Below are 22,171 nucleotides of genomic sequence, written 5' to 3' on the forward strand. Positions count from 1 at the left end.
CACAGGTTCTCACGTAGTTGAGATTGACCTGGAACTAACTATGTAGAGGCTGGTCTCGAACTCACAGTGATCCTCCTGCCTCAGCTTCCCGAGTGCTGGGATTACAGGTGTGCGCCACTACACCCAGCTTTTAAAATTTTATATTAAAGGGATGTTGTATAGCTCAGTAATAAGGCACATGCTTTATACATGAAACCCTGGGATCGATCCCTAACACCCAAAAAAGGTAAATAAAAATAAGTAAATAAATCATTTTCATATTAAACCTTCTAAAAATCTGTGAAACTACAGAAGTTAGTTTTGACCACATGCCAAGTCAATATCAAGGCAAAAACACTAAAAAAAAAAAAAAAAAAAAAAAAAAAAAAAAAAAAAATCAATGCTGTACCTCTGTGGCTCTCTATAAAATATAATACATTATTTTTTCCTAAAAGACACTTTCAATGTTATTAAAATTTTATAAAATAAAAAACACAGCTATACAAGTTTATTTAGTATAGCAAATATTAGGTGAAAGGATGAGAATCAAATGAAGCTTTTACTCAAAATAGCTTTCACACTATTACATACTAAAAGAATTTATATAAGTCTAAAGATTCTCTTATTTCTTCTCTGCTCCCTAAATGGGGATTATTAAATATGTAATTGAAATTCATGAATTTGGGGATGGGGATTTAGCTCAGTGGTTCTGCAGCCTGCCTCATAAGCACAAGGACCCAAGTTCAATCCCCAGTGCCAAAAACAAACAAACAAACAAACAACAAAAAAAATCCATGTATTTGGATGTTATTACGAACTGGATGACTTTATAAGAACTTTATAAGTTCATATACCTTATAAAAATGATAAAGTGGTACATCAAATATTTCAGTAATAAATGGAAAATTCCCTGGAGGCTTGTAAGAAAAAGTGATGACCTCAAGACAGCAAGCCAAAAGCGATCTATGGAATGCATCTTGTTCCAGAATACCCTATAAAACAAAGTTAGCAACATTTAATACCCTTAGTCTACTATTTTTAGTTTTTTCATGACCAATTAAATTTAAAAAAAAGAAATACTTGCTTTTTGATTTAATAATATGTGCTTGCTTTCTTATAACTTTTAACTTTATAAGCTCATTCTTTATCAAAAATATAAATTGAGATCCTTTAAATATTTAATCTTTTAAAATATATTATGAAATATATCTAATAGATTATATCCTTAGCCAAAATGCACATACCCTGATGCACAGAATAATGATGTGTAAAGATTTTATAAAACAAATTTTACAGTAACAGGCCACAGTTATAAAAAGGCAAGTAAGCAGGTGACTGGCTAGGTGACCATGTACCAAAGTCATTATGCTTATTACAGGGTAATATAATTACAGATGATTTTTACTTAAACATTTATTATTTATGAATTTAAAACTTACTGAGGTATGAAAAGCATAGGCAACAAAAGAAAAAAATTAGACCATCAAAAAAAAACTTGTTTATGTTCAAATTTAACAATTGCATTACGACCATCAGTAGAGTGAAAAACCCACAGAATGGAAGAAAATATTTGCAAATCATATATCTGATAAAAGATTAATATCCAAAATTAATTTTTAAAAGCCCTACAATTTGAAAACAAATAAGTAACCAAACCAATTCACAAATGTACAAAAGATTTGAATAGATGTTTTTCCAAAAATAAAAGACAGGGGAAGATACTCAATATCACTGGTAATTAGGGAAATACAAATCAAAAAACACTATGAGATACTACTTCATACCCATAGGTTTCTCTTTTCCTTTCCTTTTCTTTCTTTCTTTCCTTTTTTAGACAAGGTCTTGTATGTAGTCCAAGCTGACCTTGAGGGCTGGCCTCAAACTCATAGCAATCCTCCTGCCTCAGCCTCCTGAGTGCTAGGAGTACAGGTGTGCACTTGATTAACATGGATATTATTTTTAAAATGGAAAAAAATGATTTGAAGATATAAGAAAACTGAGGCTCTTATGTATTGTTGGTGGAAATTAAAATGTTAAAACTGTTACAGAAAATGCATGGCAGGGGCCAGGGATTTAGCTCAGTGGTTCCGCCACCTGTCTTGCAAGTGCAAGGACCTGAGTTAGATCCCTATACCAAAACAAACAAACAAACAAACAGAAACAAACAAAAACAAAGAAAACAGCATAGCAGTTCCTAAAAAGTAAGATAAAATTGTATATGAGGCTGAGCACACACTCAAAGATAGAGCACTTGCCTAGTAAGTATGAAATTCTAGGTTTAATCTCTGGCACAGAAAAGAAATTACTTTATGATCTAGCAATTCTACTTTTAAGTATAAGACCTCAAAAGAACTGAAAACAGGAATTCAGATACTTGTACACCAATATTCACCAAAGCTATATTTATAGTAACCAAAAGGTACAAACAATTCCAATGTCCTTCGACAGTGGAACAGGTAAACAAAATGTTTAAACAAAAGGAAAGTAGTTGTGATATATGGTGCCATGTGGATGAACCCCAAAATGTGATATAAACCAGACATAAAAGGATGAACATTTCATTACTCTACTTATATGAGATACCCAGAATAGGTAAATTCACTAAAAACAAAATAGCTGGTAGACACACAAAGTAGTGGTTACTCAGGATTGGAGTTGGGGGAAGCAGGGAGTGTTTAATGGGTTCACAATCAGCTTGGGAAGGTTAAAAAAGTTCTGGAGATGGAGGCTGGTGATGGTTACACATGCTGTTAATGTACTTAATGCCACCTAGTTATAAATTTAAGCAGGCAAAAATGCTGTTTTGTTAAGTGTATTTACCACAGGAAAAGCGGGGAGAGGGATTTTTTAAAAATTAAGTTCAAGTAAGTTACTTGGAGAAATATATAGGAATACACTTAATATTGGCTTTCAAACTGAAGCTATATTTTATATACCTTTCTTTTACAAAAAATTACATCATCAACCCTTTAAATTTATATAGCCACATATATAACATATATATGAACATAAAATATTATGTAATTAGAATAATTATTGGTCAATTTTACAATTTTTCCAAAATGTTATCTTAAAAATAATTTTTAACAATTTTATTTTCAATTATAATGTAATAAGTACATATGTTAGATGTTCTTCGCCTGAATTCACAAAATGATCTCTTCTAATTTTTGCTAGAGTTTCATCTTCATAGAATGATTTTTTTTTTTAGAAACTTTTTTTTTTTTTTTTTTGGTACCAGAGATCAAACTCAGGACCTTGCGCTTGTGAGGCAGGTGGCAGAACCACTGAGCTAAATCCCCGGCCCCATAGAATGGTTATTTTTTAAATCTGCTTTTTATGCAGGGTGTGGTGGCGCACACCTGTAATCCCAGCACTCGGGAGGCTGAGGCAGGAGGATCACTGTGAGTTCGAGACCAGCCTGGGCTACAGTAAGTCCCAGGACAGTCTCAACTACATACTGAGACCCTGTCTCAAAAAACAAAAAAACAAAAAACAAAAAATTGTTTTTTAATTGACACATAAAAATTGTAAACAGTTATAGAAAAATTTTAAAATGTTGATATTATCAAAACTAAGTGTCATTTATAGAAAAATCTATATTTCTTGACTTATAAAATCTAGGAAAAATAATTAACTTAGCCAAAGAATGGATGAATATTTATGTCAACATTCCATCTGATCAATGATTATTTTTTAATATAAGACCTAAATAAAAACTCTATGACATTTAACAATTCAATGAGGTAAAGTGTGAGTGTTTTAATCATTGACTAGAGAGTCTTCCTGCTCCAGACACTCTAAATCATAATACATGGCCTGCTTCAGTGAGAAGACCTGAGTGGGGTGGAAGGTAAGAAGGCCAGCTTCATTAGGTGCCAGTCTTATTCCCCAAAGCCACACATGATTCGCTTCTCGTGGGGCAGGGGGTGCAGCTGTGTTTTGTTGTGCTGATCAACAGATTATTTTACTCACAGACAAATCTGTGGCTCCCAGTCTCTTCTGTTCCTGCTCGATAATAGACTCTAATACTTTATAATAAAGCATCTCCGCAAAACGAAAGTGTTTGCTGGCAATTTCTGTAGAAACAGTGAAACAACACAAAAATCAAATGCAAAGAAAAAAAACATTGTGGAAAATGAAGGCCCACTCCTCAATTGCTACCCACAAAATAAAACTTAAAAACCAAACCCATATTTCAGATATATACCCTTCCTACAATTGCTGTTTCATTATCCCTGAAATTCCTTAATATTCTTCATGGTAATATTCACTCTTTTCTAAAATTATGAAATGAAACTTGCATATAAAGAACTGTAATATCATTCTACTAAGAGTCAGACCTTTTTTTTCCTGTGTTTGAAGAAAATCACTATTTTGCTATACTGGAGGCTGCACGTCCCCAGAGGCCCAAGCAAGTGCTATAGGCTTGGTTCCCAGGAGGTGAAGTCAGTAGAGGTTTGCCCTGATGGGGACTGCAGGACCCTTGATCTCGGCTTCCTGACCCATGGTGTAAGTCTGCTGCACCACTCATTCCCACCAGGAGCCCAATGGAGTGAGGCTACTCAATCACGCACTGGAACCTCAAAAACAATAAACTAAATAAAGCTCTTCTAAGTTACTCATTTCAGTGATTTTGTTATCATAATGGGAAGGTGACTGAGATATGTCACTGGTTTACTATCACATACATCCTTGGCTCCAATCCATAACATCAGACAATTCCCAAGCCAGATTTGGTCATGTACCAGCTATGGGTGGAACAACCCCAGTGTGCAAATCCAAAATTCAAAATGTTCCAAAATCTGAAACTTTTTGAGAACCAGCATAATGCCACAAATTGAAAATTCCACCCCTGACCTCAGATGATGGGTCACAGTCAAAATGCTAAAAGTATTGTATAGGACTGGGGGTGTAATTCAGTAGTAGAGCACATGTCTAGTTCATGTAAGGCCTTGGGTTTCAGCTCCAGCACCACAATAAATAAATAAATGAAAATATTGTATAGAATTACTAAATATTTTTTTATTTAGATTTGGGTCCTATTTCTAAAATATTTCACTGTCTTAATGCAGTATTTCAAAATCCAAAAACATCTAAAATCTGAAACACTTTTGGTCCCAACCATTTCAGATAAGGAACATTTAACCCGTATACCTCATGTCCTTGTACTTACTATGTTGAAGAAACACGATATTTCTATTTAATTTCCCATTTACAAATGAAAACTGAAGAATTTATAAATACAAAAGTACCAGAAGGCCAACACAATTAAGCTATTAGTCTAAATTTTCTTTCCAAGAAGGGTTCAGAAATTACTTGTATGACAGAAAAAAATGGACAGCCATACTCTAGCTTTCAGTATAAAATCATAAATCTTTTCCTCATGTTTTTGATTCAGTTACCAAGAAAGGACTCCATGTAGTTAAACATCAAAGGTGGGAGCAGAATAAACAATATAAAACCTTACCTTTAGCACAATTACTGAATTCCTCATCTGGCTGGGTATGCTGGAAATATATTTCATACATTTCTTTCAATCTATTAGCAATAGCCTGGGTTGGATCTCTGGAACATGTCCTCAAAAGTAATAAATTATGTAATGTAAAAGTCTTGTCAAGTCACAAAGGGATACAATGTTTATATCCCTATAATTCCATTAATATATAAGTATAAAATACTTTAAATAGACAATATATACATAATATTCTCAAATATTTCAGGAGAGCCTATATACTTTCCAAATTAATCCAGGAGATCCCATATTTGCTTTTTTTTTTTTTTTGACAGGGTCTCACTATGTAGTTAAGACTGACCTGGAACTCACTATATATATATAGCCCAGGCTGGTCTTGAACTCACAGAAATCCTCCTATCACCCTGCCTCAGCCTCCCGAGTGCTGGGATTACAGGCGTGTGCCACCAAGCCCGGCTATATTTCCTTTTCAAAGGTGATAATTACTATTTTGAGTGAAGAAAAACATTTTTTGTGTAGGGCAGTAAGTTTAGCAGCCGTAGCTTTAGCTTTAGCCTGGCCCATGTGATGCTCTGACTGGTCTCCACTTGCCTTATATAACCCCAGCCCTTACGAGTACTAAAATGACTCTCAGCTGCTTCCCTAACAGAGCAGTACAATTCCCAGTAAGAACTACTGGAAGAAATAAAATGAAGAGGTATATAACTTATGCTATATAAAACTTATATAACTTAGACTCATATAAACTGCTAGCGGCATCTTTTATTGTATTTGTTTTGGAATTTTACCCCTCAAATGAGGTGTATTTCACTGATTTTTTTTTAATTAGAAAGCAATACATGTTCAATATAAAAGCATTATACAAATTATGACCATGTGGGCTTTTGTAACAACTATGCTTTCATTTTGAAAATAAGTATATATATTCAGTGTAAAAATGTAAAAAGTTTAGAAAATTGGGGGAAAGAGGGAGAGGAAAGTGCACTAAAAAGAATTAAGATATTTTAGGTACATGTACCAACTCCTCATGATGTAATCATTACGTACTGCAAAGTCTACTAATAAAAATTTAAGCCGGCCATGGTGGCACACACCTGTAATCTCAGCACTCGGGAGGCTGAGGCAGGAAGATTGTTGTGAGTTTGAAACCAGCCTGGGCTACATAGTGAGTTCCAGGTCAGTCTCAACTACATAGTTGAGACCCTGTCTCAAAAAACCAAAATAAAAAATAAAAGAAAAAAAAAGAAAAGAAAAGAAAAAAAAATTAAAATTGTTATACTCCTGCTAGAGATAATTACTGAATATAATACAGGCAAGATTTTATTTAGAACCCACACACCTTTTTAAAAAATAAGACCTTTTGGTTGTACCTAGTACTGCATTCATTTGTAATAATTAACCTCACTAATGGTATTTAAAATTAAAGTTATTATGCTTAGAGAATCAAGTGATGGAGGGGTAGGGGGAGAGGAGGTGAAGGGGGCATAAGGAGATTGCAGATGTATTATGTACATGTACCAACTCTTCAGGACGAAGGTAATCACTGTGTACTGCAAATATGTACTAATAAATAAAAATCTTAAAAATTGGGCTTGGTTAGGGATTATAAAGAGAACTGAAAGATATCTAGAGCTTAGGCTTTAAAAATGTATTTGTAAAATACTTCTAAATTCAAGGCAAATGTAGCCCACCTGAAAAGTATGACTTCAAGAGGCCATAAATACAAAATACTTGGTTGAGTGTTAAATACAATCAAATTTATGAATAAAGTAGACTTCATGAAAATTTAAAGGAAAAGTAGTCATCCTTGAAATTTCATGAGCCTAGCTATAAGGGAGAAATTACTGAAATGTGTTATGGGTCTTCCTGATTCCATACCACCAGAAACAAATGGGAGATGCATAAGGTTTATGTTATCGGATCCTAGAGTTTTAGTAAGTTAGTGAGTCAGGTTTTTCAAATCTACATGTCAAAAGTTATACACAAGTCTACTGTGCTTTTCACTAAAACTCACTAATGTTCCTGCCAATCTCAGGCAGATCAAAGGAATTCAAAATGGCTAACTTTCTTTGCAGGCTAACAGTGTTTTATACAGCTTACAAAACTGACAGGCAGTTGTTTTGCTTTTACCTTATCAACACATGGAACTGTCAAACTTTTCAAATCTGATCCTCCCTTTAGAACTTTGTTCAGATCCAATCGTCTTCATGAAGTCCTATTTCAACTTGTATTTTCACTACCACCCCACTACCACCTTCCCTAAACTCCTGGATAGAACAGCTGGTAATAAGACAGTTTGGTACTCTATTATACAGGGTCTAGTGTTGTTAGTTACTATCTCCTGTACCACATTAAAGAAATCCAAGCAAAGATGGTCTACCTATTCTTCTAAAACTATTTCCTACATTAACAGCAAAACTCAGGCCAGATATTTAGCTCAGTGGTTCTGCCACCTGCCTTGCAAGACCAAGGTCCTGAGTTCGATCCCCGCTACAAAAACAAAACAAAACAAAACAAAAAAAACTGAACATGTAATTCATATAAAATTAGTGGGTAAATTAAGGCACTAGTAGTAAAAAACTGAAATAGGGAGTTGGAAAGTGATCAACAACCAAATCTTGAAAAGGTAGAGAGGGCTCAAACTCACCTGAGAACCTGTTCTAGTTTCTCACTTGGTGCATTCCTGAGGCCTGACAGCATGGTGTGAAGACGACTCAAGCTGTGCATAGTTGTAGAAACTGGGGTCACACAAGGGCTGTTCTCCTTAATGTACCTCACACCAGTGAGTGGTGTGGAGATTCTAAGTGCTTTAGACTAAAAGAGGAAATTTAAGCAGATTAAATTTAAAAAGTATTTTAGGTCAGAAAGACTTCAAATTACTTCAGAAATAGAAATTCTATGTAACGATGTATAAAAGGGCAATATGAGTTTTAGCCAACTGCAAGTTTGTCTCTTAAAAGTTAAATCTTTAAACTAAGGTATATCTCCCTATTACTGCTCCTTCAAAATTTAAGCTCAAAGCAAAGATAGTAGTATTACACTTGAAAAAATTAAGAATGTCACTCTCACTTCTAAGAAACAGAATTTCACAGTTCCCATTAAGCATTTTTTGCAAATACTCGAAGATTAACAAATTAAAGCTGTGACCAAACAAACAAAGAAAAGTTAGCCAGGCATGGGGGCGCACGCCTGTGATCCCAGCACTTGGGAGGCTGAGGCAGGAGGATCACTGTGAGTTCGAGAACAGCCTGGGCTACATAGGGAGTTCCAGGTCAGTCTCAACTACATAGTGAGACCCTGTCTCCAAAAAACCAAACAACAAATTAAAGCTGTGAATTAAATCGCCTGTCGCCTGTGATCCCAGCACTTGGGAGGCTGAGGCAGGAGGATCACTGTGAGTTCGAGAACAGCCTGGGCTACATAGGGAGTTCCAGGTCAGTCTCAACTACATAGTGAGACCCTGTCTCCAAAAAACCAAACAACAAATTAAAGCTGTGAATTAAATCTGGCCCAAATAAAACCTATAATTTAACAAACATCCATCAAAAGTATCAAATTCGCTGCAAACAGAAAACAAACATTCCCCCAAAGCTATCCTGATACAGAAAAGTCTTTTTCAGTCTTCTTGCCCCTTCTGTCTTTAGTTACTAGAATTTATCATAGTTTTTTTCCCCAAAGTAGACAGGTCTTAGCAAAATAAGCATTTTTGAATATAAATATGAAAAAGACATGACTTAGTGTAAAGGAATTTAAGAATGAGTACTTTTGCTAATAATAAAACATCTTTTCTAATGTTTCAAAAACTGAGATTGCATAATACTATCTTTTAATTCAAGTGAAACCACACTACCTTAACTGTTAAATGTTTAGAAACATCTAGCACAACAGCCGAGAAACTTATCACAGAAATAAATCTTTATACTTTCTGAATTAAATCTATACAATTTCACAATTTCTCTGTTTCAGACAGCAGTAAAGATATTCACTTATTTCAAGAATTCTTCTTAAAGCCGGGCGTGGTGGCACACGCCTATAATCCTAGCATTCAGAAGGCTGAGGCAGAAGGATGGCAAGTTTAAAACCAGCCTAGAATACACAGTGAGATCCTGTCTCAAAAAACGAAAACGTAAAAGAAATAAATAATAAAAATAAAAATTTTAAATATAAAATATTCTATCAAGTCAATAAACTTGGATAGATTAACTGAATTCAGAAGGTGCTCCTTGCCATAGGTTTCTTGCAGTCAACTTCTTTATATGAACCAGTGCCTGCACTGGGAGAGAAAAACACCTTGTGCAGGATAGGTAAAGAATCAGCAGCACCTAACAGCAAGTAACCACATCACCCACAGGCAGGACTGGCTTTGCGGAAGAAACTAAGTATGACAACCACAAACAGCTTCCTGCCCAGAGTCCTCAGGTCAGCCTGTAGCTTCTTGGTAGTGGTGTTAAATGTGCTTAAAGTTTCCTGTGCATTTTGACTAAGAGGAATCTTTCTTCAACTTGGGTATAAATATGAAGTTGATGTTAAAAATACTGGAACATTTCTTCTTCATGTGAAAACTCAATAAAATTTGGAGTGGCTCAAGAGATCCGTCCTTAGACCTTTCTCATTCTCTTATCAATTCATATGCCTGGGTCATCTCTCTTTATTCCATGCCTTTCAAAGTCATCCATACCTTGATGACACACGACTCTACACATAACCCTAACCTCTGCTCGGAACACGAATGTTAACTTCTAAATATCAACTCGAGGACTCTAGTAGGATGCCTAAAAGACATCTCAAGTTAACTATGCTGATAACTGTAACTGTTGATTTTTTTCCTTAGACTTTTTCTTCAATAAAAATCGACAGTTAGTATTTTTTAAATGCCCACTATAGGATAAACGCTGCATACAACACTGGTCATATCCCTCATGAAGTTTGTACTCTAATGCAGGGAGACAGATAACAAATACTTCTTTCTACCTAGTGACCCACCTACCTACCTATCTGCTTACTGTCAGAAAGCTACAAACATTAAGAGGATACTAACAGCAAGTAAGGGGAAAGGAAGTCCTGAAGGTTAGGAGACTCTATTGGCTATTATTTTATATAGCAGTCAGGTTATCAGAGACCAGAAGGAAGTGAGAAAGCAAGGAAGTATGCCCTGTGGGTATCCTGAAGAAGTGTTTAGGCAGAGGAAATAGAAAGGGAAAATCCTTAGATTTGACAGCATGCCTACCATATCCAAAGAGTGAAAGAGAAAGTGTGAGTGAGTAGAATGGATGAGAAGGAAAGCAGCAGGAGATGAATTGAGAGGTAACAGATCAGCTCACTTGAGCCTTTACAAGGCATGTGTGAGATTTTAGCTTCTCTACTATCTATTCACCCAACGGTTATCCTTATTTCTTTCTGTCACTCCTTAATCCAAAAGTTCAATAAATCCTGTGGGTGCTGTATCTAAAATGTGACCCGAATACAATCATTTCTCTGAATCAAGCCACCAAAAATTCCTCCCATAGCTTCCCAGCTCCCTTCTCTAGCCCTTGCTCCCAGCCTGACTTGCACACAAGACATTTAAAAACATCCATCAGATCACACAAGAGTCACTATTCTAAAAAATGCCCTCTTAAAAGCTTTCATCTCAATCAGAGAAAAAAGTCCTTACACTGCCTTCCCAGGTCTGCGTGATGAGTTCATGCCTTGCTTCCCCTTCCACTTCTGCCCATTCTTCCCTTCATTCACTCTATTCCTGCCACATTAACAATGTCACTGTTCCTCAAAAAAGTCAGTCATGTTCCTTCCTCATGGCTTTGCACTTGCTAATCTCCTGCCTTCGAATCCACTTCCCCAGCTATTCCTCGCTTACTTTAGGTCTCTGTTAGTATTACCTTTTCATTGACACCAAGGCCCACTTGTTCTCTCCTACCCCCAAGACTCTGTATCACTACTAATTACTTTATTTTTCTTCTTATATCATCATCCAACATACCATATATTTAACTGTTTGGTTATCCTGTCCATCTCCCCAAACTAGAATATAAGCTTCTTTAGAATGGGTGCCTGATTCGTTCAATGCTGTATTCCCCAATATCCAGGACATAATCTGACTTATAAAATATCTTCAAAATATTATTATATGAATAAACACTCTCAAGTTTGAAGCAACTCACAGGAAAGAGAAATATGTCTATCTTTCTCTAAGTGTCTTCTGGAAATAACTCTGCATGACCCCAAAACTCAGTTTAACAATTTTCTTAAAAAACACAGATTTTTAGTTTCCCCAGTCTCTTAAATGAAGGCCCCAATTCAAATTAATTAAAATTTCTAAACACCCACTATATTCATCATACAAAAGGATACATACTATCTACCTACATTTTCAAAATCAAAGCTTATCAGCATGACATATTTGTTTAAATTTATAGAAAATTTTCTTTTTCTCAGACCTAACTAAAACCTTTGAAAGGTGATGTTAGCAAAAAGTAAAACAATAAGGTAACTTTTTCAAGGGAGAGACATATGATGGGGATTTTCTTCTCCATACTACAAGCAAAACACACAGTATTCTGAAACATACAGTATCATGAGAACAAAACAGAACCCGCAGCTTATCTGCTCCTCTATTTCCACTCATCTGGCATGGCTCAATTCACCTTGTCAAAATGCTGCTGCAAGATGTTTTTCACCTGCACTCTTTCAGCACTCTCCGTTCCTGAACCAGTGTTCAAACATCGTGACAAAGTCCCAATTTCTTCCTCGGCATCCTCTCCAAGAAATATCCGTTCATCTAAATTTCCAACAGATAAAACATACTCCTCATAGGCCTTATTGATGGCTTTACTATAGGATGAAAGAAAAAAGACAATATGTACTATCACCTCAGTTATGTTTCAGTTCATTCATTTCATTTCTTATTAAAAGTTTCAATAACATTTTGAAAATTACATTTCACTGGGATAACTGTTAATTACGAAAAGTCAAGGATTAAGATGCAAGCTTACAACATGATGTGCATTCACTACCCAGTAAGTGTAGCTAGGTGCCTCTGACCTCAGTATTTCCATTCTACATCATCATTTTCACCAGTATGATTCCAAAAGAACTGGTTTGCTTCCAAATGTATAATTCAAAAGTCTGACCAATAAAGCTTCTAAGAAGAGTCAAACAATGTTCACTGAATTTAAAATATGTGCTTATAGAAGTTGACATTTTATCTCCTCTTCCCATAAAACATTCTAAAATTTCACAGTACAATCAATAAAACAAACAAACAAACAAACAAAAGCAAGCCACTAAACTCTGAAGTTTCATAGATACACAATTTAAAATGTTAAAACAGGTCCCAGATTTAGCACAGAGGAGCTGCTGCCTGCCTTGCAAGCACAAGGTCCCGAGTTTGATCCCCGGTACAAAAAAACAAACAAAAAATAAAATATTAAAACACGTTTATAACAGTAGCACTCACAAACTCTCTCCAAAATTCCCAGGTTCTAGAAAGCCAGTAAGATTTTCTTCTTTTCCTTTGAGGAGCTAAGATAAAAGAAGAGATCTTGAATTATCATATGAAATCAAGACTTTGTCCAGAAAACATTTTCGTGTTGTTTCTTACAAACCTTTTTTTCATAAAGTTTCCTAATATAAGGTTTCCAGAAATGTTCCTTTATTCCCTTTGCTTCCAAAACCAGGCCATCATGTAAAGAACAGAGTTTCTCAATGACACAAGGTGGATCAGAGGAAGGTTTAGAATCCTTGGTGTGAAAATCTTCAGATAGGCCTATGAGATATAGAATCATAAAACAGAAATCAGTTGGCACTTGATAAATCACACTGAAATAAACTAAAAATATAAATAATAAAGCCGGTTTAAAATATGAATGTATAGAAAGTAGCATATATGAGCCTAATTTAAATCTACTTAAACATACCTCAAAAAATGGAAAAGAGGGCCAGGGATTTAGCTCAGTGGTTCTGCCGCCTGTCTCACAAGTGCAAGGACCCGAGTTTGATCTCCAGTACCAAAACAACAACAACAACAACAACAAAAACCGAAAAAACAAAATATATGCACTCAAAAGATATCAATCAGGGCTGGGGATTTAGCTCAGTGGTGTCACCACCTGCCTTGCAAGTGCAAGGTCCTGAGTTCCATCCCCAATACCAAAAAAAAAAAAAAGATTTCAATCATTCAGTCATCTGGAGATGGTTAAAAGGGAAAACTAAAAAATTAATTTTAGCATATTGCTCCATGACCTAAAAATTATAAAAATCAAATATAGTTTTGCAAACCAGCCTTACGTTCAAACAAAAACATTTCAAAAATTATACAGTTCAAAGGAAAGGAAAGGAGAGGAAGGGGATGTAAACAGAATTAAGATATGAAATGTACATGTACCAACTCCCATGGTGAACGTAACCATTACATATTGCAAACATATACTAAAATAAAACATTTAATAAATTAGTTTAAGGATTATATACTTTGATTTAATTATACTAGCTGTATTTAGTTTATTCTTGACATAGGCTTTCCACAAGATGAAAAAGAAATACAGAAAAGCCCCTCCGAAGCACTTATAACAAGTGCTTCTTGTTATAAAACAAGAGAAAACAATATAAAAGGAAGGCTGCAGGTACAGCTCAGGAGAGAGCACAGATGTATGAAGCCCTGGGTTCACTCCTCAGACTACACATACACAAAAAGAAACACAAAAGAGAGGAAGGAATAAGAGAAAGGACAGGATGAGTATCCTTTACCTAAAATACTTTTGATTAGAAGTGTTTCAGATTTCAGAGCTTTTTGGATGTTGGAATATCTGCATAGATTTTACTGGATTAGCATCCATAATCCAAAAATCTAAAATCTAAATTGTTTTTTAATCTGAGCTATATCCATAGCCCTAAATTTGAAACTTTCTGAACATTGTGTTGAACTTTAAAATTTCAGCTTTTGAAGATTTTCAGATTAGGGATGCTCAACCTGTACAAGGAACATTAATTTATCAAACCAGAAGCAACTGAAGTAATTAAATCCACTAATATTAAAAACCTACCGCTCCCCCCCAAAAAAAGACTAAGCCAGGCGTGGTGGTGCACGCCTGTAATCCCAGCACTCTGGGAAGCTGAGGCAGGAGAATCACTGTGAGTTCAAGACCAGCCTGGGCTACACAGTGAGTTACAGGTCATTCTCAACTACATAGTGGGACCCTGTCTCAATTTAAAAAAAAAAAAAAAAACCTACCTGGATAGAGAGACAAGGTGAAATTCTAACTGGTACCATGCCAAAACTGACAATCCTACCAAATACCAGCAGCATTATACATCAGCTCTATAAATATTTTCAATATTTGTTTCATAAATCATAATTTGGGCACTGAATTCAATACCATTCATAGAATAATGATCATTTCTATACATCTGTCAGTTTAGGAGATCAAAGTTCACTTTAATACTTTCAAATTATAATTACTCTCTACAACAAAAAGTTTGTTTTGTTTTTTTAAACATGTGTGTTTGATTTATTTCACTTAAGAGTATGGTCTCAAGGTCCATCCATTTAGCTATAAATAATTTGTCTGAATCTCAGCAAAAAGTTTGAACTGGAGATTTTTTCAATAAATTCTTTCTTGCTTCCTACAGTGTGCCACACAGAAAGCTTGCTGATACTGAAAAATACTACCAGGTTCAATGTCATCTTTTCTGCTCTAAATTTCGAAATGTCTATTCTATATTTAACTGTGTATATATTTCAGACACTATGTTGTCATTGAAGACTTTAAATTTTGCTTTTTTGCAAAAATACAAACCTACACAGATTTCGACTGCTCATTAAAAATGCCCTCAGTAACTACGATTATGAGTCTTTCAAATATTCATGTCCTCTGAGGCTGAAAAACCTGTATTATGTGCAATTCCCAAAAGTAAACACAATGTAGAAATGTGACTTGTCCAAAAATCTTTGATATGAAAACTTACCTTTAAAGTTAGGGTTCACAAGTTCTTTACGATTGGAACACTGTAAAGCATTTCCATACACTAAGTCCAAAGCACACAGCAGAAGATGGTAAGAATTGACCAAATCATCACTAATCATAGGAAAATTACCTACAGATTATGAAGAGTTATAATTAAATTACCATCACCTTTACAATCTTTTCAAGGTACTGTAATTTCTTCCTTTGATTATAATGACATTTTTTCAACATTGTACAATGTTGACTCAAGAGTTACATTGTTTTGGCAAATATACATTTTCAGACATTAGTTTTCTATTTTAATAAACTCCTATGAGTGTAATGAAAACTGAAACCTTACCAAAAATGGTATGCACTCAATATTCATTAAATCAGCATTTATTAAGTACCTAATAGCTGAGTAAAATTTTATTATCGTTGATCTTTTAACAATTCTGAACACAAAAAAAGATTTATAAATTATCTCAAAGTGTACAAAAGTTTTATAACAAACTTTGAATAAACTATCAGATACTACAAGTTCGTGAAAATATATGTACAATGACATAAATTAAAATTAAATTTAAAAAGAAAATTACTAGAAATAGAAGGGGATAGCTGAATAAAGATTCATATAATTATTTTTCTCATGTATACTCTTAGACCAGGACCCTTAACCAAACTCATAACAGTAACATTTCTAATACTCTTTTATATAGTAATACTAGATAAGCTCATATAAATTAATGCAACTAATGATATGTAAATTCTAGAATTGCTATTCTAAGGATAATTGTCAATGCTTGATAATAAAGCTATAAGAAACCTAAACCTAAACCAAAAGCATTTCCTTTCTGTAGTGCTATTTTAAGCCTAACACTAAAAGCTGTTTTTACATATAGTTTTATTAATTTTAGAAATTAAGAAGTATTTCTAAGTTTTTTAATAACATCAAGACTGTCCCTTTTTAATTACAATACTGCACATATATGCTTTGTATTGATTTTATGTTCTTATAATATCAGATAAATTCAATTTAAATAGATAACAGAAAGTCAAAGAATTATTCAAAATTTGGCATTTTCATACTTACTGCCTCACCCAAATACATGCATGTATACGCGCACACACACACACACACACACACACACACACACACACAACTAACCCCCTTTGGCTTTGTTTAAGGTCTTCCCCCCTTTCTTCCACAGTTACCACCACTTACCTCAGCTAATCAGGTATGCAATTCTTTTTTTATTTTTTTGTATAGATAGAAACATTTAACAAATCATCTTTAATGAATTAAATAGATAAAAAATCCTTCTGCTGCCAGAAAAGCAAATGGTTATTAATAGATTAAATTTTACATGATATGAACAAACTAACTTGGCGTGATTCTACTGTACAGAGGTTTAATATTCAAATAGACTCAACTCCTCGTATATAAAACAGAAAGTAGTACTGGTTTCAAGCTACAAAGCCCATCACACTGACAAGCCTAAACTTGTCACTGATGTGTACTTGCCATAGAAAGAAAAACCAGCAGCACTGTAACTTCAAACAAAAAACTGAAATGCTCCTGAAGATCAAGTTCTAATTTAAATTCCAGGACTGTCCCAGTATGGTTTACTTTCTATTTCAAGTACTGACCTTATAAATCTCACTTTGTGAGGTATTTTATCTTTCAATCACCAAATATAACAGGTAAAAGGGAAGCTGTTTAACCTCTAGACTTGGCTTATTAGGAATGAGAAGATTTGAGATTTCATGTAAAACAGGAAATAGCCCCTATTGGTCTTCATTTGACAAGCCCAAACTTTTCTGTAACTTGTATGTACTTGTCATACAAAGTCAATAAAGATAGCAGGCAAACAATTTATTTATTAGGAATAAAATACTCTGGTATCTTCATATGCTGCAGATAAAGTCATGAGAAAGGTGGCTAGAGTCTAACTTCCTCCAAAATAAATCAATTAAACTACTAAAAAACAAATCCTGGTGCGTCATAAAAGATCATAATGGAGGTGTGTTTCAGCTACTTCTGAGGCTTAGGAGGAGGATCATAAGTTTGAGGACTGCCTGAGTAATACAGCGAGGCTCCCACTCAAATTTTTTTTCAAAAATAAAGGTTTTTCAGATCAATTATTTATTTTTTTGTTTTTTTTGAGACAGGGTCTCACTATGTAGTTGAGACTGAACTGGAACTCACTAGCCTAGGGTTGGTCTTGAACTCACAGCGATCCTCCTGCCTCAGCCTCCTGAGTGTTGGGATTACAGGCGTGCACCACTACGCCTGGCTCAGATCAATTATAAACTGCATAAGATAACATTCAAAATACTGAGCTAGTTGCCGAGACAAATACGCCACCTCAGTTGTTCAAGTAAAAACAACATACAAACTATAAAATTATTTTTCAATAGTTTAATATAGTATCAAATAAATTTATTCCTAAACATATACAAAAGTTTTTTAAAATCCTAGAAGTTAAACATACCTGCCAAACACATCATATGAGAAAATTACTATCCTATAGAATACCAGCCACACAAGCTAAAACTTGTTCCAGCTGCTATAAAAAGTTTATTTACTGTTACACCTTTCTTTGTTTCACGCTCCTGATCATACTACTTTATCTTCTCTAAAGAAAGCTGCCAGTGTGATGAAAAGCATAATCAAACAGCTCACATGTGACAGAGGAAAAGGTTTTCATTCAAATCAAGGACAGAGCTTAGAAAAAGAAGGATGATCCTCAACTAGTCAGAACAGCAGTAATTAATCAAATCACACCTGGAGATCAGTGGCCAGAGGCCTTCACATTCAGAAGGAAACCAGGAGCCATTAGTATGGGTTCACATCCTAGCTTGGTTCCTAGCAGCTAGTTTCAGGTATCAGTTGCCTAATCTTTAAAATGAGTAAATTGAGGTTAATCTCATAATGAGAGTATCCCTATACAGTATTGTCTCCTTATCCATGGTTTTGCCTTCTGTGGCTTCAGTTACAGTTAACTGTGGTCTGAAACTGTTAACAGGAAAACTCCAGAAATAAACAATTTATAGGTTTTAAATTGTGTGCTGTTCTGAGTAGTGTGATGAAATCCCTCATGTTCTGCTCTGTCCATCCAGCTCTGCCCTCCCAGGACAGGATTCATCCCTTGCTCCAGCATTTCAACACTATCTATTCTACCCCTCCACCAGTCACTGAGTAGCTTTTTTTGGTCATCAGATCTATTGTCACAATATAACCATGCTTTTGTCCAAATACCCACTATTTTTCTTAATGATTAATCCCAAGGGCAAAAATAACGATGCCAACAACTTGCTTATGCCAAAGAGAAGCCCTGAAGTGCTTTCTTCAAGCAAAAAAGGCAAAAATTCTTGACTTAATGAGAAAAAAATGCTGAGGTTGCTAAGAACTAAAGTACAAGAAAATATTTTGAGATAGAATGATCATGTTCATATAACTTTCATTATAATTTTAATTGTTCTATTTTACATATTATAAATTATTTTTGCTAATCTCTTATTGTACCTAATTTATAAATTAAACTTTGTGTAAGTATGTATAAGAACAAAATAGCATACATGGGGTTCAGAACTATCCCTGGTTTCGTGCATCCTCTGAGGGTCTTGGAATGTATCCCCCATCAATAAGGGGGCAATACTGTATTTGTGGACTCCATCTCTAGATATTTTGTTTTTAACTTTGCATTTTATTGGGCTATCTTAGTGGCAAAGGTAGGTCACATATTCTATAGGGAACAAGCTATGTAATCAATACAACTGTTCTTTCTCCTTCAGATTACCAAGAATTCTTTTTATATAGAAATACACAGAACAAAAAAATAGAGATGTACTTAAATGAATGCAGATCTTAGGTGAAATGCAGTAAGCAAAGGAGAGAAAACAAGTAGTGTCTAAGGCATTTGATTAAGTATATTTATCTGAATAAGATGGAAAAAGTAATTTGAACTACTCTGGGGATGATTAGTTCCCACTTAGTTGAACAAGACATGTATCATGAAAAATATAGCTAAAAATACAAGCATAAACATAATGAGGTGTTTTCAGTTCATCATTCAGAATAGCTTTGGTCGAAAAAGATGCTAAGAACATAATTAAAAAGATTCTCCATTTATTTCTGATATGTAGTCAGATGCATTATCCATTGCACCACTGGCACCCAGGAAGATTCACCATTTACTAAGAGAAGATTTGGACATTGTAAAGAAATTCGAAAGACCCTTTCACAAAGAGGTGACACTTTAAAAAGAATCTAGGATTTAAAACCCTTCAGATCCTTATTTACACTTCCAGTTTCTCACACCAGAGAAATTATTTGGTATTTACACATATGCATCCTATTTATTTCACTTAAAGAGTATGGCCTCAATGAGAAGGATCAAAATGTATAATAGATAATGTAAAATAGGAAGAAAAGGTTCAAAGAGGAAGAGGAAGTGGGAGGGGCAGGGGAAAGGAAAGAAGGGAAAGAATAACTACAAGAAAAGGAAAAAAATGGAAACAAAATCTTTGTAAATAGGGAGGAGTGGAGGGGTTGAAGAGAGCAGAGGAATGAGGGAAAAAATAAGAACCAAGATGCATCATGTAAAGGTACAAATTCCCAATGATGAATGTCATCATACTGTATACCTAAAATGTACCAATAAACATAATGAATTTTTTTAAATGAACAAACAAAAAAGCCCTTGAGAAAATTCCCAGTGAGGATTTCTTGATACATATTACAGGTTGATAAAATTAGTACCTGAAAATGTAAATAAACTAATTAATATCTACATATTACCCTTTTCTTACCTTTTGCATATATAAAAAGCACCCAACAAAAATGGAAGATTTCAGACACGGTACAGGGCTGTCGCCTTTGGAAGAAGAAAAGAAAGTCATGAGACAACAAAAGAAGTAGACATCCCAAATGATAACAAATTAAGTAGGAAATAAAATCCACAGTTAGAGGCATAATACCAGATTCAGCTTCACAGGGCAAATGTGCACAGTGTGCCCCAGACAAATACTGGGAGTTAACAGCTGTAAGCCAGGAAAAGAGTTCATCAAAGAAAGAAAAAATTCTGAAGAATTTTTAAAGTTTTGAGGCCAAGATAACAACAGTGGAAAATAAAATGAAAAAAAATAGCTCTGATGACATCAGCCATCAAGCATTTCCCCATTTCCCCTCTATCATAACTGGTGAACTTTAACCCTCTCTTCCTAAAGATACTGAAGAATATGTAAAATCATAAAAGGCCATTTCATGTAAATTCTAGACTTCCTATAATCCCTTTTACTTCTATTCATTAAAAGTACCTGCTGGGGCCAGGGAATTAGCTCAGTGGTTCTGCCACCTGCCTCACAAGCACAAGGGCCCAAGTTCAATCTCCAGTACCAAAAAAACAAAGCAAACAAAAAAAAGTACCTGCTGTATTTTTCCAACTTTTCTGCTAAAGGAAATTTTAGACTTGCTTTTTCTTGGCTTTTCTACCAAAACCTCTGCCAATGTTTACACAAGGCATCTGTGGTCTCCATATTCCAACAGCCTCATTCTAACAAGGTGCCAAGAAGAGCAAAATACTCTGGAGTGGATCAGGAGATTCAACTTAGTTCCAGCACAATCATTAGCTAGATTTACTTGCTTCCTCTGGGCGTATTCTTTCACCAATCAAAAGACTATTCTTAATTCACCAGTACTTAATTCACTACACTTAATTTAGTACTTACTCTATAAAGTAGCCTCCCCACCATAGCACAAGACACACTATTTTTAATTTTGATTGTGTACCAAGAGAAAATTCAAATGCTTTAGTTCAACATGTAAGCCACTCTAAATTCTGGCTTTATAAATTGAGAAGTCAAGAGGAAACCTGACTACCTTTTTGGTCCCAAATTTTCTCTTTGCTCACATCCCTATTATGATTTCCTCTACACAGGAACCTCTATAATTTCCTAGCCAGATGTGGTGGCTCACACCTGTAACTCCAGCACTCTAAGAGGCTGAAGCAGAAAAATCCAAAGTTTGAGCCAGCCAGAGCAATTTACCCAGAGTTACCCAGACCCGGTCTCAAAATTAAAAAATGAAACAGAGCCAGGTATGGTGGCACCCACCTGTAATCCCAGCACACAGGAGGCTGAGGCAGGAGGATCACTGTGAGTTCAAGACCACCCTGGGCTACATAGTGAGTTCCAGGTCAATCTCAACTACATAGTGAGACCCTGTCTCAAAAAAACAAAAAAACAAAAACAACAACAAAAAAAAACAGGCTGGGGTTCAATCCCCAGTACCAGGGAGAAAAAAAAAAAAGGCCCAATTTTACCTGACAGAATCATGCCCATTATTTTAAACCTATTTCTACTTACTCCATGTAACCATAACCCAGCTTACCCAGATTTTTTTTTTTACCTCAGAAACCCTATTCCTATATATTTGCATTTGTGTGCCTTTTATAATGTGCTACACTGTTCAAACTTCATATCTGCCTCATTTCCCTGTCTAAATTATAAATCCTCAAAAGAAAGAACCTATGGGTTTTTTTTTTTTTTCTAAACAAACAAACAAACAAAAAACCCTATAAAACTACCTCAGCCCCTGAGCAGTTGCCTCTCAGAGCTACTTGGCTCCGAAAGTGCCGTCTGGGCAGACTAATAAAGGTCTGTTTACCATAAAAAAAATTTTATTTTCTAGGGCTGGGATTTAGCTCAGTGGTGCTGCCACCTGCCTCACAAGCACAAGGACCCAAGTTCCATCCCTGGCACACAAAAAAAAAAA

General features: G+C 35.0%; 1 protein-coding gene across 3 annotated transcripts in view; it reads right to left on the reverse strand.

Annotated features, from left to right (window-relative positions):
* The window catches only part of Rbl2 (RB transcriptional corepressor like 2), a 47,647-nt gene that overhangs the window by 17,727 nt on the left and 7,749 nt on the right, over positions 1–22,171 (reverse strand). For 2 of the 3 annotated variants that reach the window (XM_010629476.3, XM_033757785.1), the window contains exons 4-12: positions 20,209–20,273; positions 15,416–15,544; positions 13,057–13,217; positions 12,909–12,973; positions 12,097–12,283; positions 8,103–8,269; positions 5,450–5,559; positions 3,955–4,058; positions 834–971 (exon numbers count right to left, since the gene is read on the reverse strand). In XM_010629476.3, the coding sequence (XP_010627778.1) occupies positions 834–971; positions 3,955–4,058; positions 5,450–5,559; positions 8,103–8,269; positions 12,097–12,283; positions 12,909–12,973; positions 13,057–13,217; positions 15,416–15,544; positions 20,209–20,273 (1,126 nt within the window). The remainder of the gene's footprint in view (positions 1–833; positions 972–3,954; positions 4,059–5,449; positions 5,560–8,102; positions 8,270–12,096; positions 12,284–12,908; positions 12,974–13,056; positions 13,218–15,415; positions 15,545–20,208; positions 20,274–22,171) is intronic. The other variant, XM_010629481.3, reaches the window with a different exon arrangement.

This window comes from Fukomys damarensis, unplaced genomic scaffold (assembly GCF_012274545.1).
Source record: "Fukomys damarensis isolate Sample0158 unplaced genomic scaffold, DMR_v1.0_HiC HiC_scaffold_32, whole genome shotgun sequence".
Taxonomy (NCBI): Eukaryota; Metazoa; Chordata; class Mammalia; order Rodentia; family Bathyergidae; genus Fukomys; species Fukomys damarensis.